The sequence below is a fragment of the Misgurnus anguillicaudatus genome, chromosome 1, assembly GCF_027580225.2.
Source record: "Misgurnus anguillicaudatus chromosome 1, ASM2758022v2, whole genome shotgun sequence".
NCBI classification, from domain to species: domain Eukaryota; kingdom Metazoa; phylum Chordata; class Actinopteri; order Cypriniformes; family Cobitidae; genus Misgurnus; species Misgurnus anguillicaudatus.
This window is the reverse complement of record NC_073337.2, coordinates 20033907-20056364: the sequence shown is the minus strand read 5'-3', so window position 1 is coordinate 20056364 and position 22458 is coordinate 20033907. Positions and strand designations below refer to the sequence as shown.

Sequence of the window (22458 nt, the reverse complement as noted above, 5' to 3'; positions counted from 1 at the left end):
AATAGTTGTATCTCGACCAATATTATCTTATCCTAACAAACCATACATCAATGGAAAGCTTACTTATTCAGCTTTCAGATTACGTATAAATCTCAATTTCACCTTTTTGTGGTCTAAAGTCACATTTTATGGTTTTCCTAATTGTTCATGTTTAAATAGTACCCTATTCCTTATTTTATAATGTTTTCCCCTTATTCCTACAGTTTTTCTTACATCTCCACTGTTTGTGCTAAATTGAATTTGCAACAATGCAAATTTGTAAAAACCCTACAGAATAAATTTTAACTATTATAATGCAGTATTTGAATTTAACTAAAACCTTGATACAATATCCCTAAAGTAAATACTAGCGCTACCAGTGTAAATACTTTGCACCCATATCCAAGCAGTTCAGCTGTTGGTTGTTGCCGGAGAGTCAATCATATATTCGTACCTCTCGCCCTAAAATCATAAAAGCAGAGGGAGAAGCCTCTTATATTCATAAAGAGCAGTTCAAAGCTCCGCGTGACATCTCAAACACAAGAGAAGTCGTCAAAGACGTTTCTACTCTCATCTAATCAAACCGAGACATCTTTACCCACTTCAAGACCTCCTTTATAAGCCGTACCATCTACTTATGCTAAAACACACCAATCATCTCGGAACCTATGCCTGATCTATGGCCTTCAGCTCTTGAAGGCTTTCGAAAAATATCATCTTGTGAGCTTCAGCTGTCTGACGTTTCTGTGTGTAACACACTTAATGAGCTCTTACTCCAGGGAAGAATGTTGTCCCAAATGCAACATGGGAAACACTGTCACCAAAAGCAATTGGGGTGGAGTGAAAGTGCCTGTTAGCACAGTATAAATTACAATATTACTAAATTGTATTAGTATTTATTTTGGCAACATTCTGACGCATATGATGCTGTGTACTTTCAATTTTCTGTACCATTCTCCGTCAGCAAACTTTGCGATGCAGATATCTCCTCTACGTGGGCTGAAGGATCCTTCCACCGGAGGTTGAGCGGCGATCTCTGCTCGCATGCTCTCCATCAGGTTCTCCAGCTGAGTACCTGCACAGGATGAGAAGGACAGAAGGGTAAACATCTCTAAACTGCACTGCATACCATCACAATAGTGTCAAAGTTGGTAAACATTTTAGTCCATGATTGGGTGTCCTGAATTAGCCAGCTTGGCTCTCCTTATTTGGAATGCCAAGGATAATCACGATGGGATAATGATATTATTTAGACTATGACAGGCCGGTTTGAAGAGAAAGTGATGCATTAACCTGCGAATACCTATTTCCTGCCAACATCATTTTTTCAACAATGAAGCCTTGATGGCTCTGGAGAGAATAAGCATCATATTTTGCTCGTTTAACCAAATGACCAATCCTAAATTATCTGTTGACAAGCAATATTTATGCTGGGCCCGAGGTCTGTTGCAAATACAGAACTAATGCTCGGTTACAAGTTGAAAAGTCATTTAATGCCCTTTTTTGTGCTTGAGGGGTGACAAAAACAAACTCGGATCAACTGAAGAGCGATGAGGCTTTAATATATATCGAAACAAGTAAAGACCTTTCTAATGAGAAGGTCCAGAAGAGATATTTAGTTTCTCATCCAAAGTCGTACAGCTCTTCGTTCTTTTCTCCAAACAACACAGCAATCAGTATAATCGCTGAGGTGTGGGGTGTGCCGGGGTACGGAAATGTGTGACAAAACGGCCCCACAGCCAGGCATGACTAATGTCGAGGAGAGAGAGAGAGAGAGAGAGAGAGAGAGCTGTAATGTGTGACAAACACCAAACATCCCTCCAGGAAAGCGGTTTAAAATAAGACAACTAATGGGCCCGTCTCAAGCTGCTCATTTCCATTCACTCTTCCTTTCTGACGTCATTACTGTTATTAAAATCGTAATATTTTGCTAACACAATTGTGTGTACGAAATGAAAGAGGGGGTGGATAAAGTTGGGAGGGAGAGCGAGGGCCCACGTACGGTGCAAATGTGTATGCGCGAATGCCTCCGTGTAGATAATTACATGTAAAAAGAGCAGCGCAAACATGCGAACATATGTTTGTATACATGCGGGTGGTGTTAAAGTTGGGTGGAGCGGGTAATGTAATGACTATGGGGCAGATTTCCAAAAGGGGCGTGGCTTAATGCTCCATTTAATTGGCTAACCCAGTAGCAGCCAGCCTGTTAAACGATTAATTAGCACATATAGGGTGAAACAAGCGCGCACACACAAACATCGGCTGAGATATCAGTGGCATTTTGAGGAGCCAGCAGTTTTGAGACGTTAAAGGGGGAAAACGCGACCATGTGACTGCGGTTAAAGTAGCGTGTCAGATGACAGCTGAACGCGTGGCCTTGATTTATTAAACTAATTTAAAAAGTTTTGCATTTTCTTCCCAGGCAGCAGGGCAAAGAGAGTGCGTTTCTCCAGCTTCGCTCATCCGTGCCCCACTTTGGTCCCTGCGAGAGCTCGCTAAATAATAAATAAGGAGGGGGAGTCCTCTGTATGCATTATAAAGGTTTAATGGAGGCTGTGAGTTTAACTTAATTAATCCAAGGACCACTCATTTACGACGCATGAGAGGAAAGTCCATGCCATGTAGTTTAATACAATGCATGCTTAATTAACTTGCCTGTGCTGGCTTATTAGAAATGATATTAAGATATAAACCTTTGCAGAATTTGATAATTAACAGTTAAGACACTTACCAGCATCCAGTATTAAAATATTATAGAAATACAGATTTAAAATGATATGATGTAATGCTACACCAAGGTACATTTCAGGTCAAAAGCCACTGACTTACAGTCCTGCATTACTGTAGTTTACCATAAATGATCTGTGGAGTATTTTGAGCTGAAACTTCAGACATATTCTGGGCACACCTGCGACTAACAGTAAATCTTGCAAAAGTGGGTTTTTAATATTAATAATAGTAATACTACTGAATATTTGTTAGTGTCCTACACTTATGGGACATTTTTGAAGTGTATTAAACTAAAAGCGGGCTAACAAGACTTGCAGTGGTCCATATGGCCCGGGTTCAAGTGTTCGGCCCTGCTTGCGCTCCCTGTATGGTTCATTACATCCTCTTCAGCTGATAAACTAGAGGACATCACAAAGGATTCATCTTTAATTACAGCAGGGTCAGATTCTCTACCTCCTGTAAATCTACAACACTGCCGGCTGCGAGCGAGTACACTTTCAGCGCGTGGTTCCTCGAACGCAGCTAGCTCGCCGTCGGTGGGCTACAATAATTGGAAGAGCTGGACTTGGTCTATAAATTCGAGCTCACCTTCTGGGGCGATGAGAGACAAGTGCGAGTTATGAAGAACGTTAGGTGGGAATTTGCAGATGAGCCCCGAGAAAGTGAATTTGGAGGTGTAATGTTCCAGATTTCGGTAATGAGTAGCGAGAGCAGGACCCTTTGAGATCTCTTAACAAATGTAAATCTTTGATCTTCTAATTTAGAGCTTCGCTGCAAAACTCTCACATACTGAGGTTGTTATTGCAAGTTGGTATTTGAAAACTATTTCAAATGTACATACATATAAAAAATTAGGGCAGCATAAATTGATAGGAACTAACAACATATCACAGTAGACACACTAAACCAAAAGATTAAAAAAACTTGTATGCAACGCCTGTCTGTCTACGTATCTGTATGTCTGTCTATGAGCTGTCGGTCTGTCTGTAGATCTGTCTGTCTGTCCGTCTGTCTATAAATCTGTCTGTTCGTCAATAGAGCTGTCTGTCTGTTTTTTGTCTATAGATCTGTCTGTCTGTCTTCTGTCTATAAATCTGTATGTCTGTCTTCTGTCTATAAATCTGTCTCTGTCTGTAGATCTGTCTGTCTATAAATCTGTCTGTCTGTCTATAGATCTGTACGTTTGTCTATAGAGCTGTCTGTCTTCTGTCTATAGATCTGTCTGTCTATAGATCTGTATGTCTCTCTGTCTGTCTATAGATCTGTCTGTTTGTCTATAGAGCTGTCTGTCTGTCTTTTGTCTATAGATCTGTCTGTATGTCTGTCTGTCTGTCTATAAATCTGTCTGTCTGTCTTCTGTCTATAAATCTGTATGTCTGTCTATAGAGCTGTCGGTCTGTCTGTAGATCTGTCTGTCTGTGTCTATAGATCCATCTGTCTGTCTGCCTATAGATCTGTCTATTTGTCTATAGAGCTGTCTGTCTGTCTGTCTTCTGTCTATAGATCTGTCTGTCTGTCTGTCTGTCTATAGATCTGTATGTCTGTCTGTAGATCTGTGTGTCTGTCCGTCTGTCTGTCTATAAATCTGTATGTCTGTCTATAGATCTGTCTGTCCGTCTATAGAGCTGTCTGTCCGTCTTTCGTCTATAGATCTGTCTGTATGTCTGTCTATAGATCTGTATGTCTGTCTGTAGATCTGTGTGTCTGTCCGTCTGTCTGTCTATAAATCTGTCTGTCTGTCTATAGATCTGTCTGTCCGTCTATAGATCTGTCTGTCCGTCTATAGAGCTGTCTGTCTGTCTTTTGTCTGTAGATCTGTCTGTATGTCTGTCTGTCTGTCTTCTGTCTATAAATCTGTCTGTCTGTCTTCTGTCTATAAATCTGTATGTCTGTCTATAGAGCTGTCGGTCTGTCTGTAGATCTGTCTGTCTATGTCTATAGATCCATCTCTCTGTCTGCCTATAGATCCATCTATAGATCTGTCCATTTGTCTATAGAGCTGTCTGTCTGTCTTCTGTCTATAGATCTGTCTGTCTGTCTGTCTATAGATCTGTATGTCTGTCTGTAGATCTGTGTGTCTGTCTGTCTGTCTGTCTATAAATCTGTCTGTCTGTCTATAGATCTGTCTGTCCGTCTATAGAGCTGTCTGTCTGTCTTTCGTCTATAGATCTGTCTTGTATGTCTGTCTATAGATCTGTCTGTCTGTCTTCTGTCTATAGATCTGTCTGTCCGTCTGTAGAACTGTCTGTCAATAAATCTGTCTGTCTGTCTGTCGGTCTATAGATCTGTCTGTCTTCTGTCTATAGATCTATCTGTCTGTCTGTCTGTCTATAGATCTATCTGTCTGTCTGTCTATAGATCTGTCTGTCCGTCTGTAGAACTGTCTGTCAATAAATCTGTCTGTCTGTCTGTCGGTCTATAGATCTGTCTGTCTTCTGTCTATAGATCTATCTGTCTGTCTGTCTGTCTATAGATCTATCTGTCTGTCTGTCTGTCTATAGATCTATCTGTCTGTCTGTCTATAGAGCTGTCTGTCTGTCTGTCTATAGAGCTGTCTGTCTGTGTCTATAGATCCGTCTGTCTGTCTGTGTCCATAGATCCGTCTGTCTGTCTATAGATCCGTCTGTCTGTCTGTCTGTCTGTCAATAGATCTGTCTGTCTGTCTATAGATCTGTCTGTTTTTCTATAGAGCTGTCTGTCTGTCTTATGTTTATAGATCTGTCTGTCTGTCGATCTACCTATGCCTATGTCTATAGATCTGTCTGTTGGTCTATAGATTTGTCTGTCTGTCTGTCTGTCTTCTGTCTACATATCTGTCTGTCTTTTCTCTACAGATCTGTCTGTCTGTCTGTCTTCTGTCTACATATCTGTCTGTCTGTCTATAGATCTGTCTGTTTGTCTATAGATCTGTCTGTTTTTCTATAGAGCTGTCTGTCTGTCTTATGTATACAGATCTGTCTGTCTGTCGATCTACCTATGCCTATGTCTATAGATCTGTCTGTTGGTCTATAGATTTGTCAGTCTTTCTGTCTTCTGTCTACATATCGGTCTGTCTTTTCTCTACAGATCTGTCTGTCTGTCTGTCTACATATCTGTCTGTCTGTCTTCTCTCTACAGATCTGTCTGTCTGTCTATCTACCTATGCCTATGTCTATAGATCTGTCTGTTGGTCTATATATTTGTCTGTCCATAGATCTGTCTGTTCATAGATCTGTCTGTCTGTCTATAGATCTGTCTGTATGTCTGTCTGTACACACATGCATACAAAAGTCCTGTAACTCAGGAAATAGGGAGACATTTTTGATAAGGTCTCTATATCAGTTATGCTACATGTGGATGATTCACAGTTCACATATGACACATCATCTTGACATTAAAGGCAAGGGGGATGAGTGCTGTTTGTACACATATAGCACAGCTGCATACGGTTCTAAACATAACCCAAATCTGCTTTTATTTGAATAAAAAAGTAGATGAATCTATCTTAGTCACATCCAGTGGGCGCCTACATTACGTTACCCACAACAACTAAGCAGGATCAACCTCGTGAGTTTTTTTACATAAGTTGAGAAAAACAGCTGCCAAGAAACCAGACGTTTTTGGTTCGACCTCAATCATATACAGTAAGTGAAAAAAGTCAGTTTGGTGTGATTTACAGTTTTACATAAATTAATCTTACATAACGTAAGTAACAATTTGTGAAAATATAACCTTTATATCTCTAATATTGACTAGGACAATTTCAAAGACTGAAATCAATGAGTAAAATCAAACTTTAATGCTTGTAATCTCATAATCAGAATATTGAGTATTATCCTAGATTTCAAAGACAAGGTCACAGCTAAGGACCAAAATATAAGAGACGTGTATTCACTTCAAGCTTGGTAACCAAAGTAACTGCAAAGCAATGGTCTGGCAACCATCCTCTCACATTTTTTCCCAGAAAAAATAAAAGTCTTGTTTATTTTTATGTGGCGCAAGGCTGCAGCTGAGTGATTAAACCTCAGAATTATAACATTGTGATTGTGATTTTATTCGGTGGAGTGATGCCCGGAGGCAACAAGAAATGTTTTGAAATTGAAAAAAAAGCGAAACACCAATCTCTCCAAATTAAACTGTTAAAAGAGGGCAATACAGCACAGATCAGAACATTCACATGCACTGATTATTACGACCTACCACCAAAGGCAATTATCCAAAAACAAAATCTACTCTAAAAATTAATCACGCATTGGAAAAGACTGCAACGTGTAAGCATGGCTGTATGGTTGTTTAAAAAATTTGGCCACAACCATCCGCAAAACCTCCACCGAGGAGAGAGCAAGCACACTTTCTCGCCCATGAGCCGATGATCGCCATTGCTATACGCAGTAACCTCTTTATCTCTTTCAAACAGCGATTTTCATTTCCCTCTTTTTCCTTTCCTCTCCAGGTAAAAACGATGGCCCTCGCGGGGCTTAAGGACAAAGTCACATTTCACGCTGACACCGGGGCGGCGAACGACGGCCCACCTGCCCGCTTGTCTCATTAAAGATTCATTGGCAGGTAGACGGGGTCCGTCCTGCAAGGATAAGGGTAGTATTAAAGAATTTCACCTCCTACTCGGCTCAAGATTGACAGCGGGCGGCGGGAACGAGAAAGGCAGATGGAACGACCTCAGTCGAGGAGGAGATTTACCCAGCTTTAACTACACGTCTACGACAGTCCAATCGGTTATGGCTTTTTACTTTGAGAATACAAACAGATAGACTAGACGCTGTTTGTCGAGTCATTCTACAGGATGAAATGAACACGTATACACAAACATAACAGTGGTCACACAGTAATCAGCGCCCGGTGGTAAATTATAGCTTTGTGATTTCAAAGCCATTGTGAAGGGAGGAAGGGGGGGGGCAGAATCTGAGGTTTCTCCTCCCAACGCTCTGCATGCAAGACCCTGACTCTGTTTTGATTGCACGTTACAGATATACCCATAAATCTGTGGCAGCTTTTAAGGCATTCAAAACAGCTTTTCGGTGTGTGTCTCTTTTAAAGTGGTCACAACAGAGAAGCATTTGGCTACCAACAACTGAAAGCTACATGTACTTCAACTGGGATGACAGAAATCACTTCCAGTGATTCTCCAGACTGGCCATGTGGTCATTAGGTAAAAAACAGATGTTACATGTAGAGGTGAGCCTTGGAGGATGTGTATAAACCGGGAACCACTCCAGTCATTCAAGCTCTATGCCAGAGATGGCCTCTAAAGCCATTGGCCAAAGCAACACCAACGGGGCCAAACTACACATGAACAGATGAACAATATGACTGTTTAAATAACTGGAGAAAGACTGCGAGACTTACATTTACATGTCGGGTACCAATTCATGGAAATGACTTCACATCTGCCACCCTACATAAGTCACATATGTGGTTGCACTTAAGGGACATTATGATGTTATCATGCTCCAAAAGCACTCATAAAGAGTAAATCTTGCCAATTAATTTATTTCTTGTACAGCTTAAGCATAAAATTTTAATTTAATTTTTTTTTTTTAGTTTAAAAACTTGGTGACCTTTCAAGATCATTTTCAAGCTTCCAAATCTAGAAACCCAATCTGGAAACCCAGCGGTTTCCTATGAGCATGCTATACCTGTAGTTAAGTGAGACATAAAATACGCTTTTGGCACGAAACATATCCGAGTTTATTCAGACAGGAAGAAAAAACAACTATGAGAGACAAACCTGGCATGTATAATTATGCTCACAGCAAACTGGCATATAATTACACTTGCAAACATCTACAGAAGGTTACTAGCTCTACCAGCTTAAGACAAAAAGCAGCTAGTGCGCAATGTGGATGTGTATGCTGATGCGAATGCTGAAACTAAACTAATCAGTGTTGGAAACTAAAAGGATTCATTTCCTAAGGGTTCGGTTATGTAACTACACAGACCCCCCCACTCGAGAGAGCCGTTATGCGGCGTCTCCTGAGATATACGCAGACACTTTTGTTCCCAATAAAATCCGTTTTATTGCTGATATATATAGAGAGCGAGAGAGGAGATTCCGTTTCTCATGCAACCAGAGATGTTATCCAAGTGATCTGTGGGTATTTAGTGTTTTTTAAATGAAGTCGTGATCTGGATTCATTATGGTATCAAGCCTTGTATTAACCACAGATCTAACTGCACTCAAAAGGAATGGAAACTTCAAGGGATACCACAAAATCAATCAGGCCTGTTTATTTTTACTTGACATGATTCTGTATATATGACTGCATGACAGTCACTGGAGAAAATGTCTAGATCGGATAAATACTGCTTTCCAGCATCAGGCTAAAACCATAGACTGTATAAAACATGGACGCAGTGTCCGTGACGTTAACCGAAGAGCATTTTGTAGCTCAAAGTGGGTGGAGTTGGAGATCGCCGTCTTGGCAGCTCATCACCAAGCGCCCCTTCCGGATAACGAGAAATGGGCAGAGGCAGAATGTGGGTGGAGCTGAGGTGCCTGGTTGAAACCACGCCCACTTAGCCCAACAGCAGCGGAAACCCACCTATAACTCAAGTGGCCACACCCTTAATTATGAAGAAATTGAAGCCTTAATATAATTTGAACGGATGATTTACGGTACATTCACACGGGACGAAACGCTTGACGGGAGGTTTGTCTGAAGCGTGGCCAACAGCCAATCACAGTGGCCGCAACACATGCTCCGGTCTTCCATAAACGTCACTGGCTGGCTCTGCCTAGGTTATTTGCATCAGGCAATCTGATTGGCTGATGCACATGTTGCCACTTGAAAAGTTAATAAATGTTCAACTTCTGCTGCAAGCAACGACACTGATGCGGCGCAGACGGATCCACAATTCAGTTCGGCAACACATGACATCACCCATTTAAAGTGAATGGGAAGCGTTAACGCTTATGCCCTGTGTGAATGTACCGTTACAGTTTTCTTGAAAGGTAAAATTAGCCATATAAACAAAAACAATTTTGCAACAGGCTTTTTTGTACCAAACATATTTAGTTCTGCTGTAAAGTTGGACATTTTAACATGGGGGTCTATGAGAGTGACTCTCTTTTGGAGCCCATCCCTTGAAGACAGTCAATGAATTGCAGCTTAAGTCACTGCAATCTGGACCGGACGGTTGCCTCTTGGAAAAAAATCTTTTTTTTTAGGTCGGTCCAGTCAAACATTAGCCAATATTCCACTGGAGGGACAAACTTCTTGTCCCATCCCCAAATTCAATCCATTAGCTGAGATGCTATGTTGGTGCTTGAAAAACTTACATTAAATGTCCATGACACCACTTCTTAGAGAAACTAATCTATGAATGGCTTTCATGAAAAGTGAAAGAGATGTGATTGTCAAGTATGGAAATGTGAACACATGCACAGCAAGTCATGAACTTACAAAAGTTGTCACTGGGGAAAAACGTTTCCAAAAAGAACACTTTTGCACCTCAAAGGTACATATCTGGTACATACATGTATAAGGACCTTTTTGAAAGGCACCGTCCCAGTGACAAAAAGTGGGCAGCTATCATTGCAGCACCTGGGGATCAATTGGGGGAAACGTGCCTTGCTCAAGGGCACCTCAGTCGGCTATAAGATACAATCCACAGGGTTCCCACACCTTAGTTAACTTCAAATTCAAGGACCTTTCAAGAACTTTCCTGGTCCAATACCCTCCTATTCAAGGACTGAATGTGGGGACACATTTCAAGTGAGAGCAAGGTTACATTGTGTTACCTTTAAAGATACATTATTACAGTTTCCTTTCGAGGGAACTTGCGCTGCGTCACTGCAATGACACTTTGGGGACACCTCCAAGAGTAAGTGCGCCTGAATGTGTATATCAAATTCAACCAATGGTGAGGCTTAACGACAAAGACATGGTGACGCGGGAGCCAGGAAGTATATCACTATCGGAAATATTGCCAAAGATGGCGTTACAAGGACGCAGGAAGTATGGCAAGGGAGACGCAGCGCCTTGTTTCCATATGTAACCCGAGACGTTTTCATGTGTCAAACACAACTATGCAAAAAAGCATTTTGGAATGAATCAACATTCGCAAACAGAAGCTATAAGCATTTAAAGCAAAGTCTTTATGATATTATCCTACACTACACACGGAATATTATACCTAAAATAGATTCAAGCACTTTCAAGGGCCTGTATCTATGTATGTATATCTTCAAAAACTTTCCAGGGGCTTTTTCCCCAGATTTACAAACTTTCAAGGATCTCAAGGACCCGTGGGAACCCTGAAACCAGCGACCTTCAGGACTCCAACTATTAGGTAATAACTGTTCCCATACATAAAGTTGTTTCTGCATATTGTGCTGGAATGAAACGTATTTTTTATCATCAAAACAAATGACACTTCAGCTTAATAAATGCATTGATTTACTAGCGAATGTGAATGAAGCAGATTCCCCGGATGAAGATGAATTCATCACATCTTCCCTACTCTGATAATATCACACGCTTGCATGAACCCCGACATCGCTGCTACAAAAATCCCTCACACGACCTTTTCATCTAATCTCTGACGGCAAGAACGTTTATTCTTAATTTCATTTGACTCTTATTTAAAAATCTCATGCTTCTTTTAGCAGCAGAACCATAAGGGAGGAAAGTGGAATTATTAGATGCAAATTTGTAGACATAAAAAGTGATGTCATAATCAAAAGACTAATCTTCAAAGTGTTTATGAAATCGTGCCTGGCCTATTAGAATTTCTCTGTCTGTCTGAAGCTGCTGTGAGAAACTGGTAATGAAATTGCAAAGCGACCGGCTTGTAGGTTTTTACACGGCTCTGCTTTGAAGTGCTCGACTAAGAACGAGACCTCCTTAATGCAGTTTTGCGCGAGCGAACGGGAAAGAAATTACTTTTTAGCTGAAAATAACAATCCTGTTTCTCTAACAAGCACATCTCAATCTCCATTTTCAAGTCTCACCATAGAAAACATTGACCAATTAAAACGGGAAAAGATGCACATTTGCTGGTTCATCTCAACATAAACCCTTAAAAACAGAAACAAGCCGAAACAGTGCAAAGCTGCAAACATATTGCACATTCAGCTCACTCTGTTATTCCTCCGTTTCCTATACCGTTTTTTTTCTTCTGCATATTTGCTGCGACCGGCTTTTTCCCCACAGATAACCTGAATAATTATTTCACAAAAAGCTCAGCTGAGTGTGTAGTAGGCGTTCAAATCAGCTGGGACCCGGCGATATGTTGTTATATTGATATCTGGGTCACTATACGTTAATATTGCAATTCCTTGTTTATAGTACAACTTTGCAATTTTTATGACTGACTGGCAGTATTCACATGTGTGATGACTACTATACAGCACACAGCAGTCTCTGCCTTTTTTTTTTAGGGCACAAAGGTGACATCTGAGTATCCGAGTGGATACAAGTTTTCCTCCTTCAACATGTTTTAACACCTGCAGCTCTTTGAGAAAGTCATTTCACAGCATGCTAAACGCGATGGGATTGTCATGCTTCTGACAAGTGATTTATTCTCAATTCATGCAAATTAATTAATTTGCAAATTAGGCCCATTAACAGGCAACAAAAGTCAATTTTATGGCCCTGCCAATGAAGCCTGCCCTGAAAACATGTACATAGATCCTAATAACAGCATGCAACAAACAATGTGTGTTTGTGTGCATAATTAAAATCATTTTACTTTATTGTCAGAGTAAGAAGCCAGTGTGTGTGTCTATATGCTCACTAATTCCACCCCCTTTTATATCGCAGGACAGTTGCTCTACTGGGCCAGGTCAGTACCGAGGGCGCTTTAAATGTCATGTTTAATAAACAGTTGCTATCACACTGTGGAGGAATGAGCAGGACGATCACTCGGGGCATTTAGAGGGCAATAAACACACAACCTGCAATGTTTCCTAACTGGAGTCTGCTGGAGCGGATACATTTAAGAGATCATCCTACCCAACCACATAAAAACAAATCTGGAAAAGGGCCTTCAGGTTTGTCATAATCACAGCCGTAAATGTTTGAAAGTGGACTTTGATGCTCTTTTGCCTCGGGAATGTATCATCTTCACCTTAATAAATGAAACGAAAAAGTGCTGTCCCTGTTGAGATGCTGAAATCTGATTGGCTGGACATTTTTAATAAGACTACATGAAAACATTTTTATAAAGTACCAATTCAAAACTGCAAGCTCTTTTAAGGAAAATGTACTTACTGGTTATGGAGTATGTAGCTAAAAATACCTTATAGATAATTTATTATAGCATGTTTAAATTGCAACTGTAGGTGTGAGCAAAAATGTGCAGTTTTTGGGTGTGTCCTTTAAATGCAAATGAGCTGATCTGTGCCGTGATTGGATAGTGCAGATTAAGGGGCGATATTATCCCCTTCTGACATCACAGGGGGAGCCAAATTTCAATTACATATTTTTCACATGCTTGCAGAGAATGGTTTAACAAAACTAAGTTACTGTCTAGGTTGATTGAAGCACTGGGGACCCAATTCTAGCACTTAAACATTACATCAGATATGTCCCCTTTAATTTACTGACCACATTATTTAATTTCTTTTGCGATGGAATTTTATCAAAACCTCCAAAATGGCAAGCAAGTTCAGAGAAGGCACAAAGAACTTTGAAAACATGGACACAGCTTATGGTCTACTGGTTTAAGAAACAACACCACTTACCGGTTTCAACATCCTGTGCATAGAAGTGAAGGCCGTCTGTGATCTCAGTGACGTAGACGGGTCTGTACTTCGCTATGCGCTCTTTCTCCTCCACAAGTTGAGCCACCTCTTCTTTTGGTTTCTCTTCATAATTAGCCCAGACCTAACAAAGACGCAGGCAAAAAAAGATTATTATTTCAGTACAATGGCTTTGTACACCTTGAACAATTTGGCGATGTAGGCCACAGCCCTAAAAATCAACAAGAAATGACATACTGCATTTCCAAGAGAAACAAAAGCTAACAATTGGAAATAAGGAACTAGAACTGTGCATTAAACCAGAAATGTGCAATAAAAATGTAAATGGGGCTACTTTATATTTAATATTGCTATTTATAAGCATCACAGACTATATATAATACGGACCTAGTGTCCGTGAAGTCACCCGTAGGTTTCTGAAAAGCATTTTTATAGGCCAAAGTTGGCGGAGCCTGCCGTCACTATCTTGGCAGCGCGTCACTCGCAGATAACCGAAAATGGGCAAAGAGGCGGAACTTGGAGCTGACATGCCTGTTTGCTGAATCCATGCCAGTCTAGCTTAACGGTAGAGATAGCAGCAGCTATTCACATGTCACTCAACTCAGGATTAGTGCATTTTCTTTAAAAAATCCAGATCATTTACTTACCACTATGTCATCCAAGGATTTTTCTCATTTTAATGGACCCCAACACTTAACAGTTTTAATGCAGTTTAAAATTGCAGTTTCAAGGACTCCAAATGATCCCAAATGAGGCATAAGGGTCTTATCTTGCGAAACGATTGTCATTTTTGACAAGAAAAATAAAAAACATGCTCTTTTAAACCACAACTTATCGTCTTCCTCTGGCTGTGACGAGCCAGCGCGACCTCACGTAATTGCGTAATGACACGGAAAGGTCACGTGTTACATATATTTTAAACAATAAACTGAGACATGAATAAGTATCATTCCACATACAACAACGTCGGAACGGTCCTCTTTCTCCACACTTGTAAACACTGTGGCGTAGTTTCGCATATGTCATCCATGACCTCTTGACGTGATGACGTATTATGCGAGGTCGCGCTGGCGCGTCACAGGACCGGAGGAAGACGAGAAGAATTTTTAATTTTTCTTGCCAAAAATGACAATTGTTTTGCTAGATAAGTCCCTTATGCCTCGTTTAGGATCGTTTAGAGTAGCTTAGCATAATCCATTGAATCCGATTAGACCATTAGCATCGCGCTCAAAAATAACCAAAGAGTTTGGATATTTTTTCTATTTAAAACTTGACTCTTCTGTAGTTACATCATGTACCAAGACCGACGGAAAATTAAAAGTTGCGATTTTCTAGGCCAATATGGCTAGGAACTCTACTCTTATTCCACCGTAATAATCAAGGACTTTGCTGCTGTACCATGTAGGGATGCACCGATCCGATATTCTGGATCGGTATCGGGGCCAACCCGGCCTTTTTTGCTGGATCGGATATCTGCAATTTTAAACTGCATTAAAACTGTTAAGTGTTGGGGTCCAATTAAAGTCCATTAAAATGAAAAAAATCCTGGAAAGTTTTCCTCAAAATAACAATTTCTTCTCAACTGAACAAAGAAAGACATCAACATTTTAGATGACATGGTGGTGAGTAAATTATCTGGATTTATTTTTAAGAAAATCTTTTAATTATTAAGAACTTCATATAATTTAAGGTTTAATGTAATTTAAATTTGTAACAGATGAGTTACAAAACATTCACCCCCTCGCAGTTGTCAAGACTGTAAACATATTTATTTATGCTGTAAAGTTGGGCATTTTATCATGGGGGTCTATGTGATTGACTCCCTCTTTTGAAGGCAGTCCCTAGTGGCCAGTCGTTGAATTGCAGTTTAAGTCACTTCAGGTTGGCTTTCCACGAGAGAGGAAGACCCTTGATTAGCACCAATGTTTGAGTGATTTCTATCTATGGTCATCAGATTTAACACTATTTAAATGACAGAATTCCTAGAGTTTGGAAAATCATAAGAGTTCTATATCTGTTAAATTTCAACAATGCTGCAAAAGAGGGCAAAACACTTCATACAAGCTCATTAAGATTCAAGCCCTGAACGTGAGGTTACAAATCATGGACTGTGCCAATGTGCCAAAAAAACGGCAGAAGAAAAGTTCCACCTCATCATTGCATTAGGAATCATCAGAAAATACCCAGCATGCAGTTTGAGTTGCTTACCAAGCGCGGGTGGTTAAGACAGAGAACTATAAACAGGATGAGCCGAGGGTCTTAAGCAGCCACCCGTTACTTTATTTCAGGGGCTTTATTAGCAAATGATGTTCATCAGCTATTGAAGTTTTCTCGTTATTCCATTAATTCTTTTCTCGTCCTGAGAGCGGGAGGCAGCTAATTACGAACGACAGTTTTATATGCACTTCCTCGCAGTGCTGGTTTTAGTTAATGATGTCCACCAGGACCGCGAGAGCGACATTTACGCTCCAATCTCACCGCAAATAAAAATCCAAAAGAATAGAAATACAACCGGTGACACGTAGCGAACCAGTCACTAAATGATAAACTACAGGGTCAAACTACCCAATTACTTTCAATTATTTCCCCTGAGGCGTGACAAAAACAACGAAACTGGAAGGAAAATAATTTCTTGGAGAAAACGTCTGGGTTAATGAAGATCCAAACATGCCACGCTCTGCAAACCACTCGCACAATCCGCAGAAGCAAGTGCATTAATCTAACCCGCTACCCACAATGCCCTGGCACAGTGGCACGACACAAGATTTAATCAAACCTGCAGGACCGAGTCACGGTCGTTCAGATTATAGACTGCTGACACTCATCTGCCACCGTCGGTCATCGCCGAACCTATACGGCCACACGACCCCTGACACGTGCCGTAGAGGCAAGGGCACACTCGAAATCATTTCAACGTATCCACCGCTGCAAAATGAGCCACAAACACACACAGTGACTCAGAAACACATTGCACCTCGGGCAAATGACCTTCTGTGGGCAACCAACCATTCTTGTTTGTTCCACATGAGTGCAGGTATATGACTGCTGCTGGGCGGGGTCACAAAGAGAAAAGATTTGTGATGTATTCTGTCATTGAGCTGCCTGTGGCCTAAATCCATAGCAATAAGCCACCAAAAACAAATCTGACAGGGAAGGAGATAGAAAGAGCGATAACACACTGTTTCAAACCAACCAGAATTCAGAATATATTTATGCATTTGGCAAACGCTTGTATCCAAGCGATTTACAGTGCGTTTAATCTATACAAAACTTCTCGGTATCTGTGGTCCCTGGGATCAAACCTATGACCTAACGCAATGCTCTACCAATTAAGCCACAGGAACACAAACAGCACCTATGGGACCCTGCCTGTTTATGTTTCATAAAGGCAATAAGCCTTCAAGACCCCATTGCATGTTTAACTTGAATCAGACAACACCCCTTACCCATAGTGAAATAAGGCATTGCACCCTGAATGGCGTATTGCTTTAATATAAGCAGCATCAGTTCTGCAAATAGCATTTTAGTAAATAGTATGTTAATGTGTTGGGTTGAGGAGAGGTCAGACCTTTCTTCAGGGATTAGAGACACACAGTTACATTCATAAAAACGGCCACACGCGGTCCTGGGGAGGGGGCCGATCTAAACGCTGATGAAAGGTGACAGTGCGTCAATTCCAATTGACTGTGTTTCGCCCGGCGAGAGAGAAACCCATCACCAACCAGAGTGCGCACACACAAAAGGACTAAACGTATAGTCCCAGTTTATACTGGAACACACTGCCAAACTAATTAACATCCAAGAGAGCTATCTGCATTAAACATGGCACTGAAACTACAATACCCAGAAGTCACTGCACCAGAGGTGGGTAACCCTTAAATGGGCTATTGGTTTCAGCAAGATAAAATGAAATATAGCACACTAATCCAGACATATTAATGAGGCCGTTATTTCTTTAAACAACCACCTATTAACGCTAAATAAAAATCAGAGCTGTGCTTGTTAATAATCATAGATGGTAAATCAAATCAGCATCCATTATATCTAAAATAAAAGCACCTTTGGAAAAAAATCTTGTTTATTCAAGAGACGTTGTTTATAGAGACCGTTTTAATGTGTGCGGTGAACAGGTTATCAAGAAAAAGCTAATTCGTGCATGCAGGGTGTGACTGATTTTTTTTCTTATTCAAGACATTCATTGTAGAGATCGACCGATACTCATTTTTTTAAACCGATGCCAATAACAAATATTTGGATGCTTATGTGCCCGATAACCGATATGCTAAACCGATTTTTAATTACTGTTATACTTCTGTTTTTGACATAATAATTACTACAACACTACTGAACTGAACAAACCCTTATAATAATAATCATCATCACAATCACTCCCTCTTTGCATACAAAGTAATAAATAGAGGGGTCTGAAAGAGTGAAGAATAATATTAATTTAATGAATAATGTAGAAACTATATTCCCAATACATGGACCATTCCAAACACCCCTATCATTTCATCAGAAATTGACTGATCCAAAGGCTGCGCTGCGGTTGGCAGCGGGAGAGAGAGAGAAAAGTATAGCGGAGTTGGCTGCTTGTTATACATAGTTTATAGAGTAAAACAGGTGGATTAAGTGCCTTTTTTGGAATAATATGGTTGTTTTGACCAGCAACATGTAGCCTTCAGCAGTCCAACAAGTAGTTGGCAAAGAGGTTTTACAAATAATATCACTGACTGAAATACTACATTCAGGAAGGTAACAAACAAAACGGCTTATATATCACTGAATTTCTTAACTGGTAATGTTATTTGATGTCAGAATAATTAATATTTTGTTGTTATAGCTTATGAAATGTCTGTTGACAGCGCTGTTATCTATGCATTTACTCACGCATTAACTGTATCAAACTGTGACCGCTTGCGGAGGTAATAAATAATTAATTAATATCCACAGACATTTATATAGATATTTTAGCAAAATAATGTTTATCTGGTAAATTTTAATATAACTTAGTGTAAATCTTGTTAAAAGCTTCAGCCTTCAACCCCGGTAAGTGAACAGCACGTGATTTTGTGAGTTCGTCTCTATTCTTGGACAAACTGCATACATTGCTTTTAATATATCAACTTATTTAAAATAACATACATTAATGCACAAACAAGATGTGTTATAAATGCCTCAGATGCAAAGTAAGTATACTCAAAGTCCTTTTAATGAAGTCGGGTCACTCCGCCGTCATATCTGCTGTGCACGCTGCTGCTGCTGCTGTGAGCTCCTCTCCTCAGATGCGTCCAGCGCGCAATTCTCAATTCTCTCGTTTATCGGTCAATCCGATATTACAAAACCGATATCCGATCATCGGAAAATGCTCAAATATCGGGGAAAATATCGGAAAACAGATATATCGGTCGATCTCTAATTCATTGGCCATTAGGGGTTAATATGTTTTAAAGCATCCGTTCTCTTATCTTTCAGATAAAGGTCACACACCGACATAGTTTAGCAATACAGGGATGATTTATAAAATGCTAGAGTGTGTGAAATACTTCAGTTTATCTATGTTTTAAAGGGACACTCCACTTTTATTGAAAATATTTTCCAGCTCCCCTGGAGTTGAACGTTTGGTTTTTGCCGTTTTGGAATGCATTCAGCTGGTCTCCGGGTCTGGCGGTACTACTTTTGGAATAGCTTGGCATAATCCATTGGATCTGATTGGACCATTTGCATCGCGCTAAAAAATAAGCAAAGAGTTTCTATATTTTCCCTGAAAATAGTCCTTTGCTATTAAAAGTTACCAAGGGGACTATTTTCGGCTGCTGCGTAATATCATTACGCCTCCTGCAGCCATGGTACGGCAGCAAAGTCTTTGATTATTATGCCAAAATTAGAGTATAGTTCCTAGCCATATCGCCCTAGAAAATCACAACTTTTAACTTTTTTCTGTCGCTCTTAGTAAATGATGTAACTACAGAAGAGTCAAGTTTTAAATAGGAAAAATATCAAAACTCTTTGGTTATTTTTAAGCGCGAGGCTAATAGTCTAATCAGATTCAATGGATTATGCTAAGCTATGCTAAAAGTGGTACCGCCAGACCTGGAGATCGGCTGAATGAATTCCAAAACGGTAAAAATCAAATGTTTAACTCTAAGGGAGCTGTAAAATCAGCATATTTTCAAAAAAAAGTAGATTTTTCTTTTAATTTTACTGTTTTTAGCGCTATAATGCAACCGATTTTTAACGGAACAAACAATAAGATAAAAGTAGGGCGGGACTTAATATTATCCATCATGGAAAATATTAAGTGGGCGTTTCAAACCAGAATAGACCTGCGTGCCAGTTTGTAGTAGTGGAGAGGTTGAATCTTCTGTCTAGAGAATGAAGCCATTTATTTAAGCTTCTACGTGCATTGTATACATTTTGGTTAAACTTACAAATCTTTGATATTGATTTGAAACCAAGTTTGGTGCTAAATCCTGCATCAGGAGACAGCTCTAACAGAAACTGTATATCTACCAGGAACATAACAGGAAAAAGCCACAGACGTTCAGATGCATGACCATGGCTCCTCCCACTAACTCTGATAACTCCCGCCCACAACTTTGAATATCATAGTGCCACACAACCACCACAAGAAGTGAATGATAATGGTAGAGGTGTGAGGTATTATCAGTGTGTTTTAGCTGAGTCAATTAAAGTCTACGACCCGTGATGTCTCTCTGCTCGATTCGTCTGTGCATATTGATGAAGCCATTAGAGATATGCAATGACTAACAAGACAGATATGCTTTTACGTCCAATGCCCGCCGGTGCCAGAAACCACATATACCCTTCTGCGGATTGATATGCTGTCCATGTACATTACAAAACTGATGATTCAACTTCTAGAGAAACCCAATACAAATACGACAACTCAATATAGATAAGCAAGTGACCACAGGAGAATGAGTTAGAAGGAAACCGTTTCATCGCTGTCATTTGCAATTCTTATGATGACTTATGCATATTTTTGTTTTGAATTATTCCACTCAACGGCAAAATTGATATCGTAAACAGTAATGCACTTCTTCACTTTCTGATTTTCAGAAAAATGAAATTCAAACAACTTATAAGAATATAAGATACAAACCATGCATGCTCAAAAGCTGAGAAGACACTAAATGTTGATTCTGGTTTATATCATTATGTTCATTATGTAAACTGAAAAAAAAAGAGTTGGTTAAACTTAACTCTTTCCCCGCCAACGTATATATATATATATATATATATAAATATTTTTTACAGAGTTAAAAAGTAAGTTACTTGGTTGCCTTAAAATTGAGTTAATTCAACTTAAAAAAATATTAGTTGACAACAATTTTACAAAACTTAAACTAATATTTTTAAGTTAAAATAACTCAACATTTTAAGGCAACCAGGTAACTTTAAAAAAGATTTGTTGGTTTAACTTACAGTGCAAAACCGTATTAAGAAATTTTTTTAAGAATAAAACTTTTGCTTAATTTGTGCCCATTTTATGTATACCTTCTTTAAGTGCAGTGAGCCATTTATCAACGCACCATCATCAACAAGAGCACTGTCCAAATAAATATATTAAGGTAGTAAGAGCTTCGTGAAAGAAATGAAAGAATCGCGAAAGAATCTGTGACGTGCACCCTTTACTCAACTGACTACAAATAAATCAATATGCAAAAATCTATGGATGATAACAGTACTAAGCTTTGCTCGCGTGACTGACATCTCACATATAAAACTTCTAACCCTGGTAGACGGCCAAATGGAAACAAAACACGAAATCCAGTCACAGGATGTAACGGCATCTGGTTATTATGCATGCTAACAAGAATGCAGGTGGAGCTTAATGCTGCCGTGTGCACAAATGAGAGATCACAGTGAACCCGACAATTTCAAATGAATTTAGTTTTGGATTTTATCCAAGTCATTTATGCCAACTTCACATCATCAGACAGCCACATAGAGTGGCATTTAATGTGTTAAAATCACTTTTGATAACCTCCCAAGTGCCTGAGTAATATTCCACATATCAGTTCTAAGGAATTGAGACGAGCCCCACCAGTGACAGCTTGCAAGTATATTAGCACGTAATGTATTTCTCAAATCAATGCACGCGTGCGAAATGTGGAAAACACATTTCATGCTAACATGACTGTAAAGCGCCATTACACCAGACAGCAGGAAAAACGCTCTAGCCCATCACTGTCACACTCTTTCTCTGGTACAAATGTACTCAAAAACACGGGTCCAACAGGCGAGAGAGGGCAGACAAACCATCAATCATACATTTCAAAGTCCACATCAATCTACTCAGGGACGCTGACAAATATATCAACTAAGTGACCTACGCTGTCAGCATCCACTTAACCTGCAAACACTGAGTTGGCGCAATAAACCCGCCGTCATGACGCACAACCATACGATCATCCAAAAATGTACAACTGCAATATGTAAGCAAGAGCGTCCCACGTGTTGCCTGACTTGTGCTCACCAAAGTAAACTTTACATAACAATTTACATAGGGAGAATTCTGGGATTTAAAGGGGGGTGAAAAGCTATTTCATGCATTCTGACTCATTGTTAAAGAGTTTGTTTCCTCATGCTAAACATAGAAGTATCAAAAAAAGGAGTTGGACATGTGGCAAGTGTATTTCTTTGCCAGGGTTTGTACAAGTTTTGGAAAGTTTATTTGAACATGAAAGATTTCTACGTAACAATCTTGCTTTATTTCTTTTATGAGTAATTTCAGTGCAGAAAGTACAGTGGAAGTCCTTATATGGGCATTTTAATCGGAATAGCTCACGCACACACCAACCAAGGGCTGACATGAAAGTAACGTCACCAAAGTGTGGTGTTTGTGAGGGAAATTTAAGCTTGTTAGCTTCCCAAAGAACCTAGAATTATGGTAACAATGAATATATTTTGTTTATCCGGGGTAGTTGTGCGTGTGTGTTTGTTTAACACTGGATTTCGTTGAAATTGGGCCGTCCCAACCGGGTCATAAGTCACAGTCGTTAAGTAAAACTGCATCAAAT

At 39.8% G+C, this 22458-nt stretch overlaps 1 protein-coding gene across 1 annotated transcript in view; it reads right to left on the bottom strand.

Annotated features, from left to right (window-relative positions):
• snd1 (staphylococcal nuclease and tudor domain containing 1) overlaps window positions 1-22458 on the bottom strand; it is a 209615-nt gene that overhangs the window by 24934 nt on the left and 162223 nt on the right. The window contains exons 18-19 of the mRNA XM_073867828.1: window positions 13394-13535; window positions 931-1054 (exon numbers count right to left, since the gene is read on the bottom strand). Coding sequence (XP_073723929.1) covers window positions 931-1054; window positions 13394-13535 — 266 coding nt within the window. The remainder of the gene's footprint in view (window positions 1-930; window positions 1055-13393; window positions 13536-22458) is intronic.